The sequence below is a fragment of the Uloborus diversus genome, chromosome 7 (assembly GCF_026930045.1).
Source record: "Uloborus diversus isolate 005 chromosome 7, Udiv.v.3.1, whole genome shotgun sequence".
In the NCBI taxonomy this organism is placed as follows: Eukaryota; Metazoa; Arthropoda; class Arachnida; order Araneae; family Uloboridae; genus Uloborus; species Uloborus diversus.
In genome coordinates this window covers 17885961-17905687 of record NC_072737.1, presented here as the reverse complement: position 1 = coordinate 17905687, position 19727 = coordinate 17885961, and the positions used below count along the sequence as shown (strand labels likewise).

Here is a 19727-nt window from a genome sequence, read left to right as displayed (position 1 = left end):
GCCAAAGATGAAAAATTAAATTTTGATTTTTTGTTTGTTTTAGTTTTTGTTGAAAAACAACTTTCATCAGGGCATACATTCCATCTGCAACTTGAAACTCGAAGCTTACCAGTAGCATGACTTCCTGAGTTAAATTTAAAGATCAGTGTGGGTTATATAGTAAAACCTCACTACAGTAGTATCCGATACATCGATAAATCCCTATATAGCGATATTATTTCATAGTCCCTATGAATTTCGTGCGGTACTCTAAGTTGCATTTTTATTGAACAATATTTTTCGCTACTTCGAGCCTCTGAAAAACGATTTTTTCTTCAGAATGATTTTTATTTCCTTCTCTTCAACATGATGATTCAGTTTCAATACAGTTCAAACTAAGTTTCCTACTCGTATGGCTTACTCCTTTGCCTTTAGCACAATTCGTATTAGTCAAAAATTGACTTAGGTTGACCTACCCCCATTGAGTTTCTTCATAAGTTATATAGGGGTGCCCGTAGGGGGGGATTTTGGCGCAAGTTGCGTCATCTAAATTGGGGGGGGGGGGATTTTTTAAAATTGTGTTATTTATTTAAATTGATTTATTAATTTATTTTTAATTTAAATTGATTTTCTGATTTATTTTTTATGAAAATTATTTATTTTATTTCAGTTCATTTTGTTTGCATTTTATTTTATTTCAATTTATTCTGTTTGTATTTAATTTCCTTTATTTATTTAGTTTGTGTGTGTGTGTGTCATTTGCGTAGCACAGAACTTTTTGAATAAATATTAATAATAACAAAAATTAAAAATAAATAAATAAACAATATTAAAAAAATATTTAAAAAAAATTAAAAATATATTTAAAAAAATAAAATAAAAAAAGAGAGCTGAAAATAAAAATAAAAGGGGAAGGGGGCAGATTTTTGAGGGGGATTTGCGCCATTGAACTGGGGGGGTATGGGCATCCCTCAAGTTATATATATAAAAAAATTTCTAACACGGTACTATGGGGTTGTCTAAGCGAAAAGTGTACAAAACATAGGGATGACGCGATTTGAAATTTCAATAATCGAGCAATATTTCGCAAATTTTAATCTTTTTTTTAAATTTTCGCGATTCTGATGGGAACGTTAAAATCGTGAAAATTAAAGCCTTGCGAAAACAAGTGCTTTCACAGTATTCATTTGACTTATATGCGTACATACATTGTGCAAGTAATGAGCCTGGCGTTTTGCTTTTCTGTGAAGGTACTGTTGTTGCTAAAAAGCAACATTTACAGAAAACGTTTGCTTTTCCACTGTCGTTTTCACAGCGTTGCACCTAGTAGAACTTAAGGGAAAATGTTTTGCTGCATTTTTTATATTTAATCAGGTCATTTGTTTGTCAAGTAAAAAGTTTTCTACTTGTTAGTTAGGAACTCTGTAAATGTGATAAAACCACGTGGTATGAAAATAGGTAAATTAATAAATAAAACACAAATTCTTCGGGAAAACGTATTTTACGTGACTACTGCCGAAGAAACAGCGCGTTTCAAATGCATGAATGGCTGTCTGAAAGGGAAACAGACCTGGTTTTATAAAGCTTGTCAATCAAAACGAAACATGACGTTTTGTGACGTCAGAAGAGAAGATACTTTCTTTTCTTGTCTGTGCTGCTAAATCGAATCAGCTGTACAACAGCACTTGGTATTTTTTAACGGCACTTAACTTTTCAAGAATTAGTTTTTGGAAAGAATTCGGTAGTTACAATGACGATTTTTGAAGTTTAACTTCTCATAATTTATTTATTTAATTATTTTGCGATTTCGAAGAAAAAGAAGAAGATTTGTTGATCGAGCTGAATTTAATATATTTATAATAGATGGATCAATCCCCTAAATTATAGTATTTTTACTTCCTTTTACAAAAAAGGAAGTATTGTATTCGCGAAAAAAAATTTCACTCAAAAATCGACCTTAGTTTCCCTTTTTCTCACCCCCGAATGAATGTTGAGCTTTTTTTTAGGACTCGACCGATGCATCGGCCTGGCCGATGCATCGGCGCCGATGGTTCAATAATTTAGCCATCGGCATCGGCATCGGCGGCCGATGCTAACTTGCAGGAAACATCGGCCAATCGGCCTTAAAATACATCAAAAAGCCGATGGAATAGGCCGATGTTTTTTTTTTAAAGGACCTTTGCTGTTTTTACTTTTTAATACAGAGTAAAGGGAGTTTTTGATTTTTGGGAGTTTAAAACTGTTTACTTAAATTTCAGTATGAATTTCTATTTTAGTCACTTCTGAAAGAGTTTTTAATACTACATTCAGGTACCAAACAAGTTAATTATTGCGTTGTTTCTTGCAGTTGGATGTACGTATATATCTCTCATAAGTCATAACTCAAAGATGGTAAGCTGTAGAAGTTAAGTTTTCACATGTGGGGTGTGCGTACGTCCAGTTGTGCGCTTCCCTTTTTGTCTTCGATTGGGTGTTCTGAAAAGCCAGTTTACTCCTTTTTTGTAGCTATTAATTACTTATTTCAATGTAAAACTAATATAGTGTCTCAGACTGACGATCATTTGGTGATACATTGCCGCATTGGAAACCATGGAAACAAATATGGGATGGCAAAACCGGTTTTTGTGTCATTTTGGTAGATTCCCGTTGAACCGACGGTAATTTTTAATTTTTCGATATTTTTTAATGAATCACATTAATGCAGTCTTTTCTGTATCGCTTCGGCGGAGCTACAAGTTTGGGGCCCATCGAAATACATTTTGGGGCCCCATTTCTCCATCACAGAAGTTGTAAAACATTTATCATAAGCATTTTTGTAACTCCTACAGTGTCCCTATAGTTATGGGGCCTTTCGTGCAGTTGCAACATTTGCTATATTTTAAATCCGCCACTGCACGTCAAAACAAACTCGGGTGCAAGTTTAAAAAGGTTTTTTCAGCTCCATTTTTATGATTATTTTGAACTCGATTTTTTACGACTATTTTTTGAATTTCCAAGAACACTTGCGTGCCCCTCCTCCCACTACCTCAATTTCTGAAATTAAACTCTAGTTGTACTTCTGAGTTCTTTAAATTAACAATATTTAGATATTTTTTTATTCAAACTTTATCTATTGTTTAGAAAGAATTTAGAGCATTAATGTAAGAAATTGATTAAAGACGTTTTGAATGGTGACATAATTCGAAAATCCAAGGAACTTTTGATTTTTTTCTTCGGAAGTGCTGAAGTAGATTCCGAAACTCTTCCGAGGCGTTGGTGGTAGCGGTTCTGTACTAAGCAAATGAGGCTTAAGTTGGGGCCGAAGTGTGAGTTACTCCAAAATCAGAGGGTGACTCCCCCCCCCCAAACCATCCCTCGTCGTTTCAAGCATTTCTTAAATATTTAGAGCGATTATTTATTTTGGTCAAGAAATGTCATTTTGCGTATTTCTCATACTTGTTTCACCTATATTTCGTAATGCGCCTTCTTTTTTGCATCATTAATAGCGATCGATTTTTTTTCTGTTGTGAGTAACGATTTTTATGTATTTATATAAAATCAATGAATCAGTTATTGTCGTTTTTTATAGAAAAGTTTCAAAGATTTTTTATTATGCATTTTTTTAAAAAAATTTCAGAAAATTATTGTTAAATTTAAAAATTTAATTTGAACTTGTTTGTAAAGCTTCATAAAAGATTAAACAATCAAATTGTTCAATATTATGTGTGCAAACATCAGATCAAGTAGTATATTTATTTCGGTTATTGGTGTAAATATTGAGTTTTTTTTTTTTTTTTTTTTTTTTTTTTTTTTGTAGCTGCGTTTTAAGAACCTCGCTCTTTTCATGGCTATTTCGTTTTTCAGCAAAATGTATGTCACTATGATAGCTTTTATGAAAAATGCAAACTTCTCTATTCATAAATTTTAAATAAGAACAAAAATATTCCTATTATGATTTAATATTGTAATTTATCTGATACCTTTTTGTTTAATTTGATGACTAAAAAATGTCTACGTGCAATCTTTCCACTTTAATTGCGTAATTTGTTGACGGTTTCATAGTTTTATTCTTATTATTTTTTTATTGTTATTTTTATTTTTTTTGAATGATTAAATAACATAATTTAATGTTTTAAAACTATTTTTAGTGTACCTAAATCCATACATTATTACAATATTACTGAAATCTTAGTGATATGTTCAATTAAAAAAAAAATCTATTGGTTATTAAACAGTCTCTTTGTTTTTCTTCCTTTTTTTTCATTCTTTTCTTTTTTTTTTTTTTTTGGCTGTTGTTCTTTCTCTTTCATCACACAGCAGTCAAAAAAGGAGAAGCATAATTACACCCTATACAGATTGTACGTGATACGATAAAAAAGTTCGGGAACAAGCTGTATAGAACCTTACTCAAAATAGTTCACATTGCTGAAGCACGTTCACCTTTAAAAGGTCACCTTGAGGGACTATGTACTTCTGCCAGTGTTCATGAAACTTCTGGAATCAGTCCTGGAAGCTGTTTTTCGCTACCTTCTATGATGCAGCTTTATCTTCTCCTGACGGAAGAAAGCGACGTCCATGCAAATGTTTTTTTTTTTTTTTTTTTTTGGCTGGGAACAAGTAAAAGTCACTCGGAGCTAAGCCTCAACATGAAACTTGCCTTCTTTCCCACAATGAAGTTTAAGCAGCGCAAGAGGCCTTACAGGAGGTTGCGAAAAATGTCTTCCACAGGAGTGCTTCTAAAAGCTATACGAACGTTGGCAGAAGTGCATAGTCGCCCAAGGTGACTATTTTGTTGATAGGTAATGTGAACTATTCAGGGTAAGGTTTTATACAACTTGTCCCTGAACTTTTAGATCATATTACGTACGTATGTGTTTTTAACATACTATTTCATAATGTTTTTGAGTGACGCAAGTTTACGCGAGAATTTGCGATAATTAACTGAGGAGGCGTTCAAAATGGATATTTCGGTCATCTATATGTTCTTAAGTACATATGCATGTACAAATGTGCCGGAAAAACTTTATGAAATTTAAATTGGGTGATCGTAAAATAGAAATTTAGGTCGAAATCTGTTTTTTTTTTTTTGTGATTATACCATTCCTTATTCGTAGAAAGGAAGTAAAGTGAAATGAATAAACGATCCTTTAAATCCCTGATAATCTTATTAATTTATTTCTGTTTGATTATTTTTCCATCGGCCAACGGCATCGGCCATCGGCCATCGGCAATCGGCCATTTGGAGGAAAACAATCGGCCATCGGCCATCGGCCATCTTTGAACAATCGGCCAACAATCGGCATCGGCCCATCGGCCAAAAAATGCCATCGGTCGAGCCCTACTTTTTTTTTCGACCCGACCACACGTGGATATATGCCTAGGAACGAACAGACACCCGAAATATTCATTTTGACGACCCCTGAGTTAATTACAACGAATTTTCTCGTGACGTCCGTATGTACGCATGTATCTCGCATAACTCAAAAACGGTATGTCCTAGAAAGTTGAAATTTGGTACGCAGACTCCTAGTGGGGTCTAATTGTGCACCTCTCCTTTTGGTTGCATTCGAATGTTTCTAAGGGGGTCTTTTGCCCCTTTTTGGGGGGAAATCATTGTTAATTTTGATGTAAACTCAAGTGGTGTTATCATTTGTCGGACACTTGGCAATATATCGCCAGTCTTTTGGTCGCCAAGTTTTGTCGCCAACTTGGTGACAAATTTGGCGATTTTTTTTAATTTGGTTTCAACTTGGCACTGTTGGTGATATTTAGAAAGTAAACAATTGAATCACATTAAAATTGCCAATAATGGGGAAATGACCTTAAGTTGGAGTAAAAGGAAGTCATGTGATGCACACGTCAGCTCGTTAACTTAGAGAAATCCTTTATCTGTTCGAATTACTTGCGGTGCATAACAAATTCTCCTTCAATTTTTTTTCTCATTTAAATCGTACGAAAATGTAAATTGCATAGCTACATATAAATTAATCTATTTGTTAATTCGTTTATAAGTTGAAAGATTAAAATACGAATTAAAAACCTGAAAGGAATAACATGTTAACTATAGTGGGAATATTAAATGTAGGAGAACAAACGCTGTATGCGCAAATCTGTGAAGCAAATTTAATGTACGTGTTGAGAGGTGACGAGGAGCTCCTGAACCAAATCATAAAGATGTTATGTGTGCTTCGGGGCATTGATATTCCGGGTGGATATCTCTACATAGTATAAAATGAAGTCTCCAAAAAGCGTGTTTGTTTGAACTCGCAAAACTCGAGAACTACCAGGCCGATCTCGCTGAAATTTTCACAGTTTGTTCCTTTAAGTCCTGAGAAGGTTTGCAGACCAGTTTGAAAACAATTCAATGAATAGTTCTTTTTTTATTCCAATTTAGACCCAATTTTCACATAAATTCCCGAATATGGGGGTGAAAAATTACTTGCACATATTAATATTACATACCGTTAAGGGTAGAATTTTCCGCGTTCTACGCAATTTGTTTCAATGCTCTAACTTTATTACGGCGGGAGTTATTTGCGTTTTTAGCTCGGATTTTTTTAGGCTTAGCTGAAATGTAGGCACTACTTTCTTCATTAACTAAATCAATACAAAGTGAAGGAATTGTCCCACAGCTTTCTTTTTGACGCCATTGGAAAAAGCAACCTTTTTTACTCCAGATCTAACTCGACCTATGGTCGAAAAAATAAGCTTTTATCTCAAAAGGGAAAAAAGTTACAAGCCTTTTTAAATCAAGTTTAAAAAATCTCGATTCCATTCAAATTGTGAACCATTTTCTTTCGCATTTTAATTCCTTAAACTTATTTTGTTTCCATGGTTACGCATTTTAAATCCATCTTTCTGGATTTAATTTCTTAAAAGTATTTTAATATCTGTCGTCATTGTCTGGAAGGGAAATCATGATGTTTTTTTTATTTATTTTTCACGCCTGATTGTTGAATATACGTCACTTGACACAATTTTTATTTTTAAGGTAGACCGGGCAAAACGGGGCAACGCAGCTAGTCCTAAATAAAGTAATAATAATCCGGATCCTAAATAAAGAATACCCTATAGCTGCGAGACAAGTTCAAGCACAGGTTTGTGCCATAAGTTAGTTTGTTGATGCAAAAAATTATTAACAACAGTTGTTTCCAACCGGTGGTCCGCGGACCAGAAGTGGTTCCGGAGAGTCTCGGGAGTGGTCCTTAAGATTTGGAAGAATAATTTTCCAGTGATTAAATCAAAATTACGACTTTCGTTGAGAAAGATTAAGTAAATAGATTCATCTTGATGAACATCAGATATGTATTGAATTATATTTAAAATAATAATCATTAGAAAATTTATCGTAACACAATCATAACTATATTTGTGTCATGTAGAAAACGAACATTCAACAGCATGATGGCAGGTGAACATTTCAAGGCTCAGTCTGCGGACGTCGTACAGACAGTTTGCAGTCAGTGATCACGTGATTGTACTGTTGATATTAATAGTTCTTTAATCCTCATATAAATTATAGAAAATGATCGAGTAACCCGCAAGTTTCAACAATGAAACTCGCGCCACGGCATGATAATTTGATAATATGCTTTGGTGATCTTAACATGTAGGGAAAGGCTTTATTGTGACAAGGCTGAACTCGATTCGGTCACTTAACTGTTTTACTGGTAAGACTTTCATCTTAGGACAATGAAGTAACTTAAAAATGGTCATCAATGAAAGTTACCTACTGGAGTTCAGGGTTCGTCCACTGGAGTTAGGGTTACCATTTCAACCATCAAACTATCACCAAACAGGCAATGGCTTCGTTCAAATGGAGAAGCAATATTCACCCGTCATACCTTGTCGGGCGACTTTTTAGTTAATAATAAAAGCTTGTCTTTGAAAAATTGTTGTATTTAATCTCCTTTGAATTTGGTTACAACTGATAAAATGTATGCAACAATGTGATGGCTAGTCCGTGCTAATTCACTTTCAGGCAGACTGATATGCAGATATCAGCAGAATGGGAATATAGATGTAGTATTAATTAGATACAGAGCGAAAAACCGGTTCCATTGGCTACCGAAACAAACTAGTAAACGGTCAGGCGTCTAAAAAATGCACTTGCGCAAGCGCATAAACGATTTTTGCCGTAGCCTACGAATAAGCAAACAGCGTTGTATCCTCGTAGGCTACGCTTTTACCCGTTTACTTCAAGATTCGCGCATTCAATGGCAGACAGTGGTTGCCGCTTCGGGGTGTACCCTTAGACCATTGAGAGATAGACAAGCTATCCCATTCAGTCGCTACTGTATGCGCTGAAGCAGGAGTAAAAGCGACAAGTTTTATGATTTGGGGAGAAGATCAAATAATTTCGCCGCCGTGTATCACGTGTTTCGGTCACCGGTCCTTTGGATCTCGGCGTTTTCTTCCTCTGTCGCTATTCTACGAGAGCACAACTTTTAGAACCATTTTTAAATCGGCATAACCCAACAACTTATTGCAGAAATTGAAAAAAAAAAAAAAAAAAAACACGAATTAGTAATCTATGCGCTTGCGGGTGATAGAAAAAAAAATTGCCAAAACATTTCAGGCAGAAGGTAAAAAATTAAAATCGACGACTATTCAAATCCTTAAGAGAATTGGTGCAGCAATGCGAAACTTCTTCCGTGGAAGGACCGCGTCATATGGTCTCCCCTCACTTTTCCCGCGAAGATTCCTGCGCCAACAACCACACCCACTTGCACTTGCCGCATCTATGTGTTAATGATCTAAGGGTGCATCTAGTTATACTAGCTCTATGGTTGAAAACCACTTATTTACAACATCAGTTTTATGGGTTCCTTGTCTTGTGAACTAACAATGCATTTTCAGTAAGTTTCCGCCCTATAGCCAGGGCTAAGATAGAAATACACGAAATACACCGCCAGCTCAGTCATTCCAGCCGAGGACTGCAGTTTCGTGCTTATTAGTCCGGCATAAGAAGTGACTGAGCTAGAGGTGGAAAACCTCTTAAGGAAGCCAAGAGTGCCAAACAAACTGGTAGCTAATATAGAATTAGCCCTGGCTATAGGGCGGTAACTTACTGAATATACCTGCCTTGTCTTCAATCTTCGAGTTGAACCGAACCATTGCTTCGGTCACTCGTCTGGTCAGTGCTAATTCTATGTTAGCTACCAGTTTGTTTGGCACTCTTGGCTTCCTTAAGAGGTTTTCCACTCCAGCTCAGTCACTTCCATGCCGGGCTGATGATTGCTAAAAAGCACGAAACTGCAGTCCTCGGCTGGAATGACTGAGCTGGCGGTGTATTTCATGTAAGTATGCATCGTTTTCTCTTCTCACCTGCCAGGTTCCGCACCCCTTGAGCGGTATCCTGAGCTCGACGTAGAGCTGTCCCGACCCGTTCATGCGGCAGGGGGAGTTCCTGGATCGGTGGGCGTAGACCAGGCCCCGGAAGGGCTGGGAGAAGTTCACCTTCACCACCATGTCGCCGTTCTCGCACGACAGGAAAGCTGCAAGCACAGGCGAAGCAAGATCACAGAAAGGCCACGTCATTTCAAGTTAAAATGATGCTGAATAATTGAGGCAGTGAGAAGCAAAGGGATGTACAGTCTGACCACGGATTGTATGGAAGACAAACATCCGTTTACAGCCAGAAATGGACGAATCTATCATTTTTTACCGATGTCAGCTTTTGCAAAAGCAGAGTCTCATTCAAATGAGCGGAATACCGGCATCAAATTTGTACTTTTCCCTCTCATTCAGATAGATTCGTCTTATTTGGTCGTTTGAAAATTCCATACAATCCGTGGTTGGACAGTAAGTGGCAAGATTTAAAATTTGGAGATAACCAGTACAAATGATAGGTGAACCTCTCGTCTGTCCTGGGGGCAAGAGATAGTACTAGTAGCCCTGGTAAGTGCTGTTATATAGCATGATTTAGAAAAAAATGTGTTTAATGAAAGCCTACCTAGGACCTAATCTTTAAACGCGTTTTACTTAAAACTTAAAAATATCCACTAACATCTTACATCCATTTGCTTCTCACTGCCTCAATCGACCATATCCTTATGGTTCGTGCCAACAAGAGAATAATTGCAGAATTTACGATACTCTCCAAGCTAGGGCGTCGGAGTCGGACTGATTTCGGGATAAAGGTGTCGGAGCCGGGAGTAGAAGGTTTGAAATTTTAGGAGCTAGAGTCGGTCATTTTGTCCGTAACACTTCCAGGGCTACCGAGTAAGAGTCAGAGTCGTGATTGATTTTGGAGAAAAGGAGTCGGAGTCGAAGGCTTTAAATTTCTGGACATCGAAGCCGAAGTCGGTCATTATCCCTTCGACTCCGCAGCCGTTTTTACATTCGTAGTTTGAACTATAGCATACAATTTCATTCCCTATATAATACACATTCCACAATACAATGTTAAGGTATATAACTGTTTAAAGCAGTGGTTCTCAAACTGAGTGCCGCGGCACCCTGGGGTGCCGTAGGAAGAGACGAGGGGTGCCGCGAAGTGTCCATGGAATCATTGGGACATGGACATTTAAGGTGGGTGTGCAAAATAAGGTCATTTTCACCAATATGGTCATTTTCACCGTCTCCTTATTGATGAAGCATAGTAAACAGATTGTGACTTCGTCGTCATCAGAAACATTAACTGATACTAAAGTGTTATCAGCAAGCAGTTTCTAATTACTAGGCAACAGAAACAAACTGAAACCAGGAAACAAAATTTTTCAGAAGAGTGATGTCAAAACTACCTGACCGTATTTTACAGTAAGTTTCGTTTCTACATAGACCATTGCAGGTTAAAAGTCATTTTACTTGAAGCCTAATTTATGCTCCTAACAAGGCTAACCGACCTCTTTGTTAAAACTGCTGAAAAAGATAATTAAAACTTAAATTTTCATTTGCTTAATGTTTTTCTTAATTTTTATGATGAGTCATCTGGCGACCATGCAAAAGTTGGAGCTAATTCAATCATAAAAGAGCGAGATACTAGGTTATAAAATTCAGGGTGGTCTTATTTGGTTCACTTTCCTTATATAATTGAGATAGACTGGGGTGCCGTAAGAAAGTTCTAATTCTTTAAAGGTTGCCCTTAGTCGAAAAAGTTTGAGAATCCCTGGTTTAAGGTATATAACAGTTTAGGGGCCTATAATACCTAAAATGGCAACGGAGTTTTGATAATTTAACAATAAAAGTACTGAGGTAAAATACAAAAACGTAGTATGAATTTTTAAGACCTTAAACAGGCGAAAACCTTTTTTTTTTTTTTTGAATGATTCAAGTAATTTATTTGACGACATCCTCCTGCTGTAATGAATTTGTCTTTTCAACATTTGTGGTTGCATTAATTAGAAAAAAATTAAAAAAATATGTATGTATTCCTACCCTGTATGGAAGAATATTTACAGTAAGCCTAATCACCGGGTAGTTGACAGAAAACTGAGTGAGAAAAATTGGATATTAAGTCCGCTCGGATTAATTGAGAGCCTTACCTCTGGTCTTGTCGGTGACGATGACACTTTGCGTGTCGGGCTCCCCTCGATGAATAATTTGTCCTCCGCCTCTGTCTTGCCCTGAGACCATGTGCTGGAAGAGAGGAAATGGCTCACGAAGCTTTAATCATGTTAAATTCATAAAAATATTACGGAGTAATGACCATAGCATTAAGGACATTGAAAAGATAGGTCGTGGTATCGTAGAAGTAAAGAACATTTTTTTTAAAAATTAGTTTACGAATTTTACCTTAAAAGTTTTTCCCCCTCAATATTAGAATCTATACTATAATAATATAAAGCTGAAGAGTTTGTTTGTTTGAACGCGCTAATCTCAGGAACTATTGGTTCAAATTGAAAAATTCTTTTTGCGTTGAATAGTCCATTCATTGAGAAAGACTATAGGCTATATAACATCAAGCTATAACTAATAGAAAAGGAGCAGCAATAAATTGAAATTAAATCAAGAGGAAGGCTATAAGTGTATAATATCACACTATAACTAATATAAAAGGAGCAGCAATAAATTGAAATTAAATCAATGATAATCATGAAGCATTTTTTGTTGCATCAATAGCTCGAACTTTTGTAGCCCGAATAGCTCAGCCGGTAAAGCACTAGGCCAGAAACCCTAGAGTCTCGGGTTGGATCCCGGCTACGGGCGGGAAAACTTTTAGCATTTACCCCCGGCTCATTTAAAAATTAATTAATTTATAAATCAAGGGTTTTCAATTATTTTTCACTGAATTTTGTTTTTGATTTTCATATTAAACGGAGAGCAATGATGTGGATAAGGGGGTGTTACTTTTTACTGCATTATATCATAGCGTCATGTACTCAAAATAGTTTTTTAATACATTGTTTTCTTATTAACAAGTGTGAAAACTTGGGGCACAGCTAAAAATAAATAAAGGAAAGTATAAATTGTTTCTCAATGTTATTACACACCCAGGCAACGCTGGGTATGCTTGCTAGTTTAAAATATATCTGCGTAGAAAAAAAGATTTTGCAACCTAAAATGTTTTATTAAAATTGAATATAGAATAATTTGTTAAATATGCATCAATACGCAGCATGTCTCCATTTAACCTACAAGACCTCGATTTTCGCAACCGTTAGTCCAAGATGCCGGCTTGCAGTCGCAAAAATGATCAAAAGAAGATACAGGGTCATGAAAATGGAAATTTGAAGCGAAAGAAAGAATTTAGAGAACAAATACGAAACGTAACATTATATATGGTCCCCATGTCCCATACATTGCATTTGGGGAAACGACATTCAAGAAAAAACAATTAAAACTCAAAAACTTGACATTAGTGTGACCAATATTCACCGAGATATAAAACGTAGCGTTTTGTGACTGATTACACCACTTTATATATAGCGGCTAACAAGGGCTTGAAACTATATGTGTGTGTGCATAGAGTGTGTTTTTCTAAATTGTATGAGCTCTTATAGTGTGTTTTTACGTATCATAGAATAACTTCGCATTTATTTTTCAATAGCAGTTTGTCATTTTTTAACTTAGATAACATGTCATTCTTTTGAAAGGCCGATTGGCTCCAATCTCATATTGTGCACGGTCCCTTCTAATTTTAAACTCTAATTTCTCCTGGGATTTTGGTCGCAAGTGTTTCGAATTTTTTGTGCTGGTATTATTTTTCGATGGAGATTATTTCCCTAAACACAATGTAGGGGACTTGGGGATCATATAAGAAGTAAGACTTGGTATATTTTAACTATTTTTTTTTATTTCGACCATTTTTGCAATAGGAAAGTTGCAACCTATTAAATGTTCCTATTTTGACTATTGGATATTGTTAATTGACCCTCAAAACAAAAAAATTCACCATCGTCGAATTTTAAAACACCGTGATTGATTTTTAATGAATTTTTAAAAATCCACTCGCAAAAGTGCGCTCTTCTGAAACGTCACGAGCTTACGTCACAAGGCACTCATGGGCAGCCTTCCGCCGAAGATCCCTTGTTTTCGCTACGGATATTTTGAGCGCGCTGATATTTTTATTTTTTAGAAATTCAATAATCCTTTTTAACACACTATGGAGGCCGGATTCGTTAAAGCACAATCTAATAATCTTCCTCAAGTAGCATCAATGATGGTATTCGAATATTTCCGAGAAGATGAGAGGTTTAATGTTCCAGAAACGCCAGAAGTTAAATGCCTTACGTTTCGTCTTCGAAGCCAACTGCACGTCCTTCGGCTTTTCCCGTGGCGGAAGAGCGCATGACGTCACTTCCTGTGCTATTTGACGTCACAATCGCTTGAACTTTAAAAATTAATTAAAAAAAAAACTACTTATCGAATCGCAAAATTTTTTCACCTATGATGTTCATACATGTTACTCTATCATATAAAAATAAAATTGAAAAATCGAAAACTTCCCTATTGGAAGTGCGCATCTATGACTAACGGTGGCGAAAATAAAGGTCTTGCAGGAGTAACACGCTACAATGATTATGTAACTAAACTAGGAAGAAAAAAACTTCATGTAGTTTTACGAAGTTTGTTTATCATCTGCTTATTTAAAGTTTATTGTTGAATTGTTGATGCCTCTGTTTTTAGTTAATCATTTATTTGAGAAGAGTCTTATCGGTTAAACTTTGAAAATCAGTTTTAGTTTGACGCATCTGAAAATAGCATTTTCACTTCAATATTTTCAAGTCCGCAAGGACTTCTGTGACCTTTGATGTAATTTCTCAGAAAGTTAAGGATTTTCAAAATACTGTTTTACAAAAAAAAAAAAAAAAAAAAAAACTGCTGTCTCACTTTTAATTCCGAAGCACGTTTTCATTTTTTTAACACTAGCTTGAAACACTCTTATAATAAAGAGAGAACTAAATTCGTTACAACAACACCTTTCCAGATTATTAGTGATTACCAGCTTTTGCTCTTGATATGTAACGTTTCGTCTAAAAGCGAACACTGTAAAACGAGAGGTCACTTACCACTGCTGCAGTGACTAGTGCCATGAACCCCAGGAGCATGGTACACCTATAAAAACAACAGGATCTCATGATTATCACAGTTAATATAGGTGTAATCAACTGTTTAAATAGCTACTTGTTCGAAGTACAATAAAGCACCAATCATCCGAAATGTCTGATTATCCGCAATATTTCTTTTTCTATATACACTGGTGGACGATTGCTAAGGACGGATTCCAGTGGGCTATGTAGCGCGTAAAAAAGTAAGTGTAATTCGATGCCAAGTGAAATAAACTAATACCAGAACTCTAGAACATTGCAATGGCGATAATTTATTGAGCTCTGAAGTCCAGAAGGCGTTGAAAAGTGTTCAAAGGACGAAACGGTCATTTTGGGCTGAATACGTAAAAGCGAATAAATGTAATGACCGCCCCCAAGCGTTTCGGCGTGAGATGTCAATATGGGATGTAGCTACCACTGAGTGCGATGAAAGTTTCCACACGTCATGTGATGCTTTACACAACATTATCCAGCCGCAGTTGTGGTAATTTATTCCATTCTTCTGTCAGTCACGGATAAGGGTGTCCTTGCTTTTGGAGGGCGTTGTCGACCAGCAAAACTGCTTCCAAATCATCCGAAACATTTTCAATACGATTCCAATCTATAAAGCGTGCTGGCCATCCGATGGGTTGAATATTTTGAGTGAGCTAGACACTCCTGGACGGCGATTGTTAATGACATGTTACGTTGCCATCCATGAAAACGAATTTATCGCCCACAGCACCACAGAGCACATGAACATGAGGTAGTAGAACAATAATAATGTATCACTAGCCGTCATTGTCTTGTTTTGAAGCACACGAGCGACGTACGGCCATTGATCATAATCCTACCCATACCATGACACAACTTGTAGGATACTAGTCCTTTTCTTTTATGTTTGCTGGCTTGTATGCTGTACCACTCTCATGCCAGGTTAGTTGTCGTTCACAATTAGATGACAGACTGAACCTGCTTTCACCTAAGAATAGTACACAAGTTCAGTCGACTTCTCTCCATATGCGATGCTGAAGACATCATCACAAACGAGCAAAACACTGACTTGTAGACAACGGGATGTACAAAACAAGCTGACGAGTCACTGCATTCAAACCTCTGTCTGCAGTTTTTTGGGATATTTGCCTGCTAATAGCAGCAAGAAACTGCTTTGAAACTTCAGTAGCTGTGTTGCGCTGGTTCCTTTTCGTTGCTAGCACTAAGTACCAATCTTCTGCTGACGTCGTATTGCGTACACAACCTCCCTCGTGACATTTTCTACACATTCCATTTGTTTGAAATTATTTCCAAACTCTAGAAACAACCCTGTGGCTGACGTCGAACTCCCTGGCAACATCTAAATTTTTCTGCCTTTCTTCGATGTTGTCAACCACACGGCTACCATAAAATCATTTAAGGGATGTCGGAAACACATACCGAAAAATGCAAGTTCGTCAATTGATTCTTTCCCATCAAACTTTGCTTTTGAACATCAATGGTCATACGCGCCTTTATATCGCTTATCAGCGCTATCACGCGACCAGCAACGTCGTGAGTTTAAAATTTACTTCCTCAAAACACATCTTACTTTATCCCGAACTTATACTAATTTCCTTATTTCCGTGCCTTCCATTTTGTGGTTGTTAACGCTGGTATTGGTATCTGTCCTTAGCAATGGGGTGGTTTCCTTCAGTCAAAAATACTTCTTTTCGTCATTGAAATGGATAGAATGAGCAAAAAGAATAACATGGACCCAGAAAATACTTTCATTCTCCCAACAGTTCTTTTTAATTAATTTTTTAAAATGTCCGATTTTTCAAACAAGGCGTGGTCTTTATGACGTCACAAATGATGCACTTTGCCGCATCTTGCTACTACGTTTCAACATTATGATAATCAAGCAGCGAATTAAATATTGCGCTCTGCGCTTGCTATCAACTAGTGATGTGCCGGATCGTTAAAAAAGTAGATCCGCGGATACGGATCTCATTTTTTTTAAAACCCAGTTCAACTATCGAAATGTAAAATTTGTTACGGAAGGTATTCCCGTCAGGATAATGGCAGTTTCTTCAAAAAATGTCAACTGCGGCAAAAATATAATCAAGATTATGATTTACTCTTTAAAGAAATCTCCGTTAAAATTGAGGGAGAGTTGGAAGGAATGGGTCAGCGCTGCATTAATGCTTAGATGGAATGTGAAAAATTATTTCTAGTTTACTCGGTAGATGTAGGATACAGGAGCAAGAGTGTAAAGCTGCTACTGGACAGGCTAGAAATAATTTCCCCCATTTTATTTCAGCATAAATGCAGCGCTGACCCATTCCATCGAACTTCTCCGACCGACGAAATACAGAGCCGGGAACACCTTTACAAATAGTAAATAGAGAATTTAGTCTCACTTTTTTTGAAGGATGCCGAGAAAAACAAAAATGAAGAATAACAAAACCCCAAATCAATAACAAAAGCTAATATTAAATTAAAAATTAAAAGAACAAAACATGTCCCAGAGAGCCGACCTCATATTAAGATGAATTTCGCGGGTCAGAACACACATTTGTTAACAAATATGAACTGACAGCAGGTAAAAATTTTAAATCATTGAGCTTTTTCTCCTTATCTTCCGACTATGAATTCGCTACCAATCACGCGTATAAAGGCTTAGAATTGCATTTAAAATTTACTTAACAAGATTATAGCTCCTACTGTATATAAGTTGGAAGTTTTAAATTAATATCAAACGCAGAAAACTTCGATCTTTCAATTAGGGCCAACATTTTTAACTTACGGGTGAATTTTTACTATCATAATTGTGAAAAACGTTAAATCGGTTTTTAATTAATATCTCCGGTAATTCAAGTTCTACAAAAACGAGGCCAAGCTAAGAACACTTTCGATCAAGTCACCTTTTGAACGAAAAATGAACTATCAAAATCGGTTCATCTGTTTAGGAGCTACGATGCCACAAAAAGACACACTGATACACACTTTTAAAACTTATTTCCCCTTCCTTTTTGCAACGGGAGGGGGGGGGGATTAGCTTCTGAAATGATACATCATAATTTAAATAGGGAATAAAATCTAATTTAAACGGAATTTAAGAGTCTTTTATCCAAATATTTAAAAATTTTTACAATAGAAATAATCCGTTTAAGATCCGTCAAAAAATAACGGATACGGATCTTTATTTTCTCCCGGATATCCGCGGATATGGATACCCGGAACATCACTACTATCAACCATATCGTTGCCAATACACGTGAGTTAAGATGCGAATTAAATATTTTGCACTGTGAATAGCAACACTGAATTGCATTTCATCATTTGTGATGTCATCGGCAGAAGCCGTAAACAATGAAAGCACACCGATTTAAATAATTTTTTTAAAAATCTTAAACGTAAACAAATTTATCAAAAAATGGTCAGATCCTATGTTTTTAAGCATTCTCTTTCAGAAAAAAATAGTTTCAAAATTTTGGAAACTACCCCATCGTCTACCAGTGTATTTGGCAAGTGATCTTCAAATCCAGTGGCTCATTGGTAGCGCTTCCATGTGCAGAACCGAGTTGATTCCTGGGTTAGACACGATCGACTCAAACCGTTCATACCTTCAGTGGGTCGATAAATCGAGTACCAAGCGTGCTTGGGAACTAAGCCCTGGGTGTTCCAAGTTCGGCTCCCCACCTAGTCGGATCATCTGCCTTGCACCTCGTAGAGCGCTCAGTCAGGAAAACTGAGATGGGCACAGTAGACCTTGGCCCCCATGGGCTGTTGCTCCTCTGAGTTTGGTTTGGAAATTGAAAACTTTGATCAGGGTACATTGAAAGCAGTAACAAGGAAATCTAGGTCCGCAATGAAATCAACAGATGGAAAAAACCCAAAAATGTCCAGAAGATATTTTTAAAATCAGAAAGTTTACACTAAAGGTTTGCATCAGAATGTTACCAATCTCATCCTGGCTTGTGAGTATGAAGGAAAATTTTGAACACACGATATTTTAAAAAACCTTCCAATGTTACTTCTAAATTTGATAAAAGGATACATTTGCACTAGACCCCCGTTTTACGCGGGGGTTACGTTCCACGGAAATGCCGCGTAAATTGAGACCTAATAGTAGTGTTAAAATAGGGGTTAGGTTCCGTATATATATATATATATATATATATATATATATATATATATATATATATATATATATATATATATATATATATATATATATATATATATATATACTTCATTCTAGTGAAGACTAGTTGTATTTAATGTGTACTTATATCTATATTTATGCACAACACGCATAAAGAAAGCGTAAACTAATTTCGAGTTCTGTTTATGAAGAAGAGTCGGCTATGATCGTCTTTTGACAGTCATTAAGAATTTTTCTCTGTAATTATTTCCAGAGCATTAACGCATCCATGATCATTTGCGTCATTTCCATGAGAGATTCTTTCTTCTCTAACAAATTAGAAAGATCATTTTTACTGTCAAGGAATGGCTCAAAATTTTCAATGTGAACGTTTTTGGTTCTGTGTCATCGATGTCGTATATCTTCGTTGCTTTTGTCCTTCTTTGTCATTCCTAAAAGCTCTTCTTCCAGTGAGTTCTGAACTGTGTGAGTTTAATGACTTTTCTTCAGGAAAGAGCTCTGGAGCCGATTGCATAAAATGTCTCAAGTGGTCCAAGTTCGATTATTAACACTTCAAAACGCAGTTTATTACGTGTAATCTGAAATCTTTAGGAGTTTGGATTTTAAAATAAGGAAAAATTTTATTTGTTTGCATTGCCGCATCCGCGTAAAACGGAAACTCATCTGCGTAAAATAAAATAAAGGTGTCAAATCTTAAACCGTGTAAAATAAACCCGGGTAAAACGAGGGTCTACTGTACTGTATCAAAAACCACCTAAGCGGATATATTCCGACCATTTTAGTATAGTTAGAAACATTCCTGAAATTGCCTCTTTTATTTTTCCAGTCCCTACAAGTTTAGGGTCCCGACCTTTTTGTATTTATCTGAAAACACAAGGTACATATTTACCTTCATGGGTTGTTTCGCATTTCTCCTCTTCTACGAAATCAAGAAGTCTGCAAAGAAAGAGAAAAAAACTTTTTTGAAACCAATCAAGTATTTTCATTAATAGAAATTGAAACAAATAATCAAACTTTAAATGAGTTTTACGTTATTCTATAATTTTTCCCCAAAACCTTTATGAGACTAATTTTAGGTTAAATAATCTCTTTTATCTTTCACAAAGAAAAGCAAATAAATAATTAGCGACAGCAGGATGATCAATATACGCATA

General features: G+C 36.1%; 1 protein-coding gene across 1 annotated transcript in view; it reads right to left on the bottom strand.

Moving 5' to 3' along the window:
- The window catches only part of LOC129226296 (proteoglycan 4-like), a 58622-nt gene extending 39117 nt beyond the window's left edge, over positions 1–19505 (bottom strand). The window contains exons 1-4 of the mRNA XM_054860900.1: positions 19463–19505; positions 14412–14457; positions 11445–11538; positions 9286–9455 (exon numbers count right to left, since the gene is read on the bottom strand). Coding sequence (XP_054716875.1) covers positions 9286–9455; positions 11445–11538; positions 14412–14450 — 303 coding nt within the window. The 5' untranslated portion in view covers positions 14451–14457; positions 19463–19505. The remainder of the gene's footprint in view (positions 1–9285; positions 9456–11444; positions 11539–14411; positions 14458–19462) is intronic.
- Positions 19506–19727: the final 222 nt, after the last annotated feature.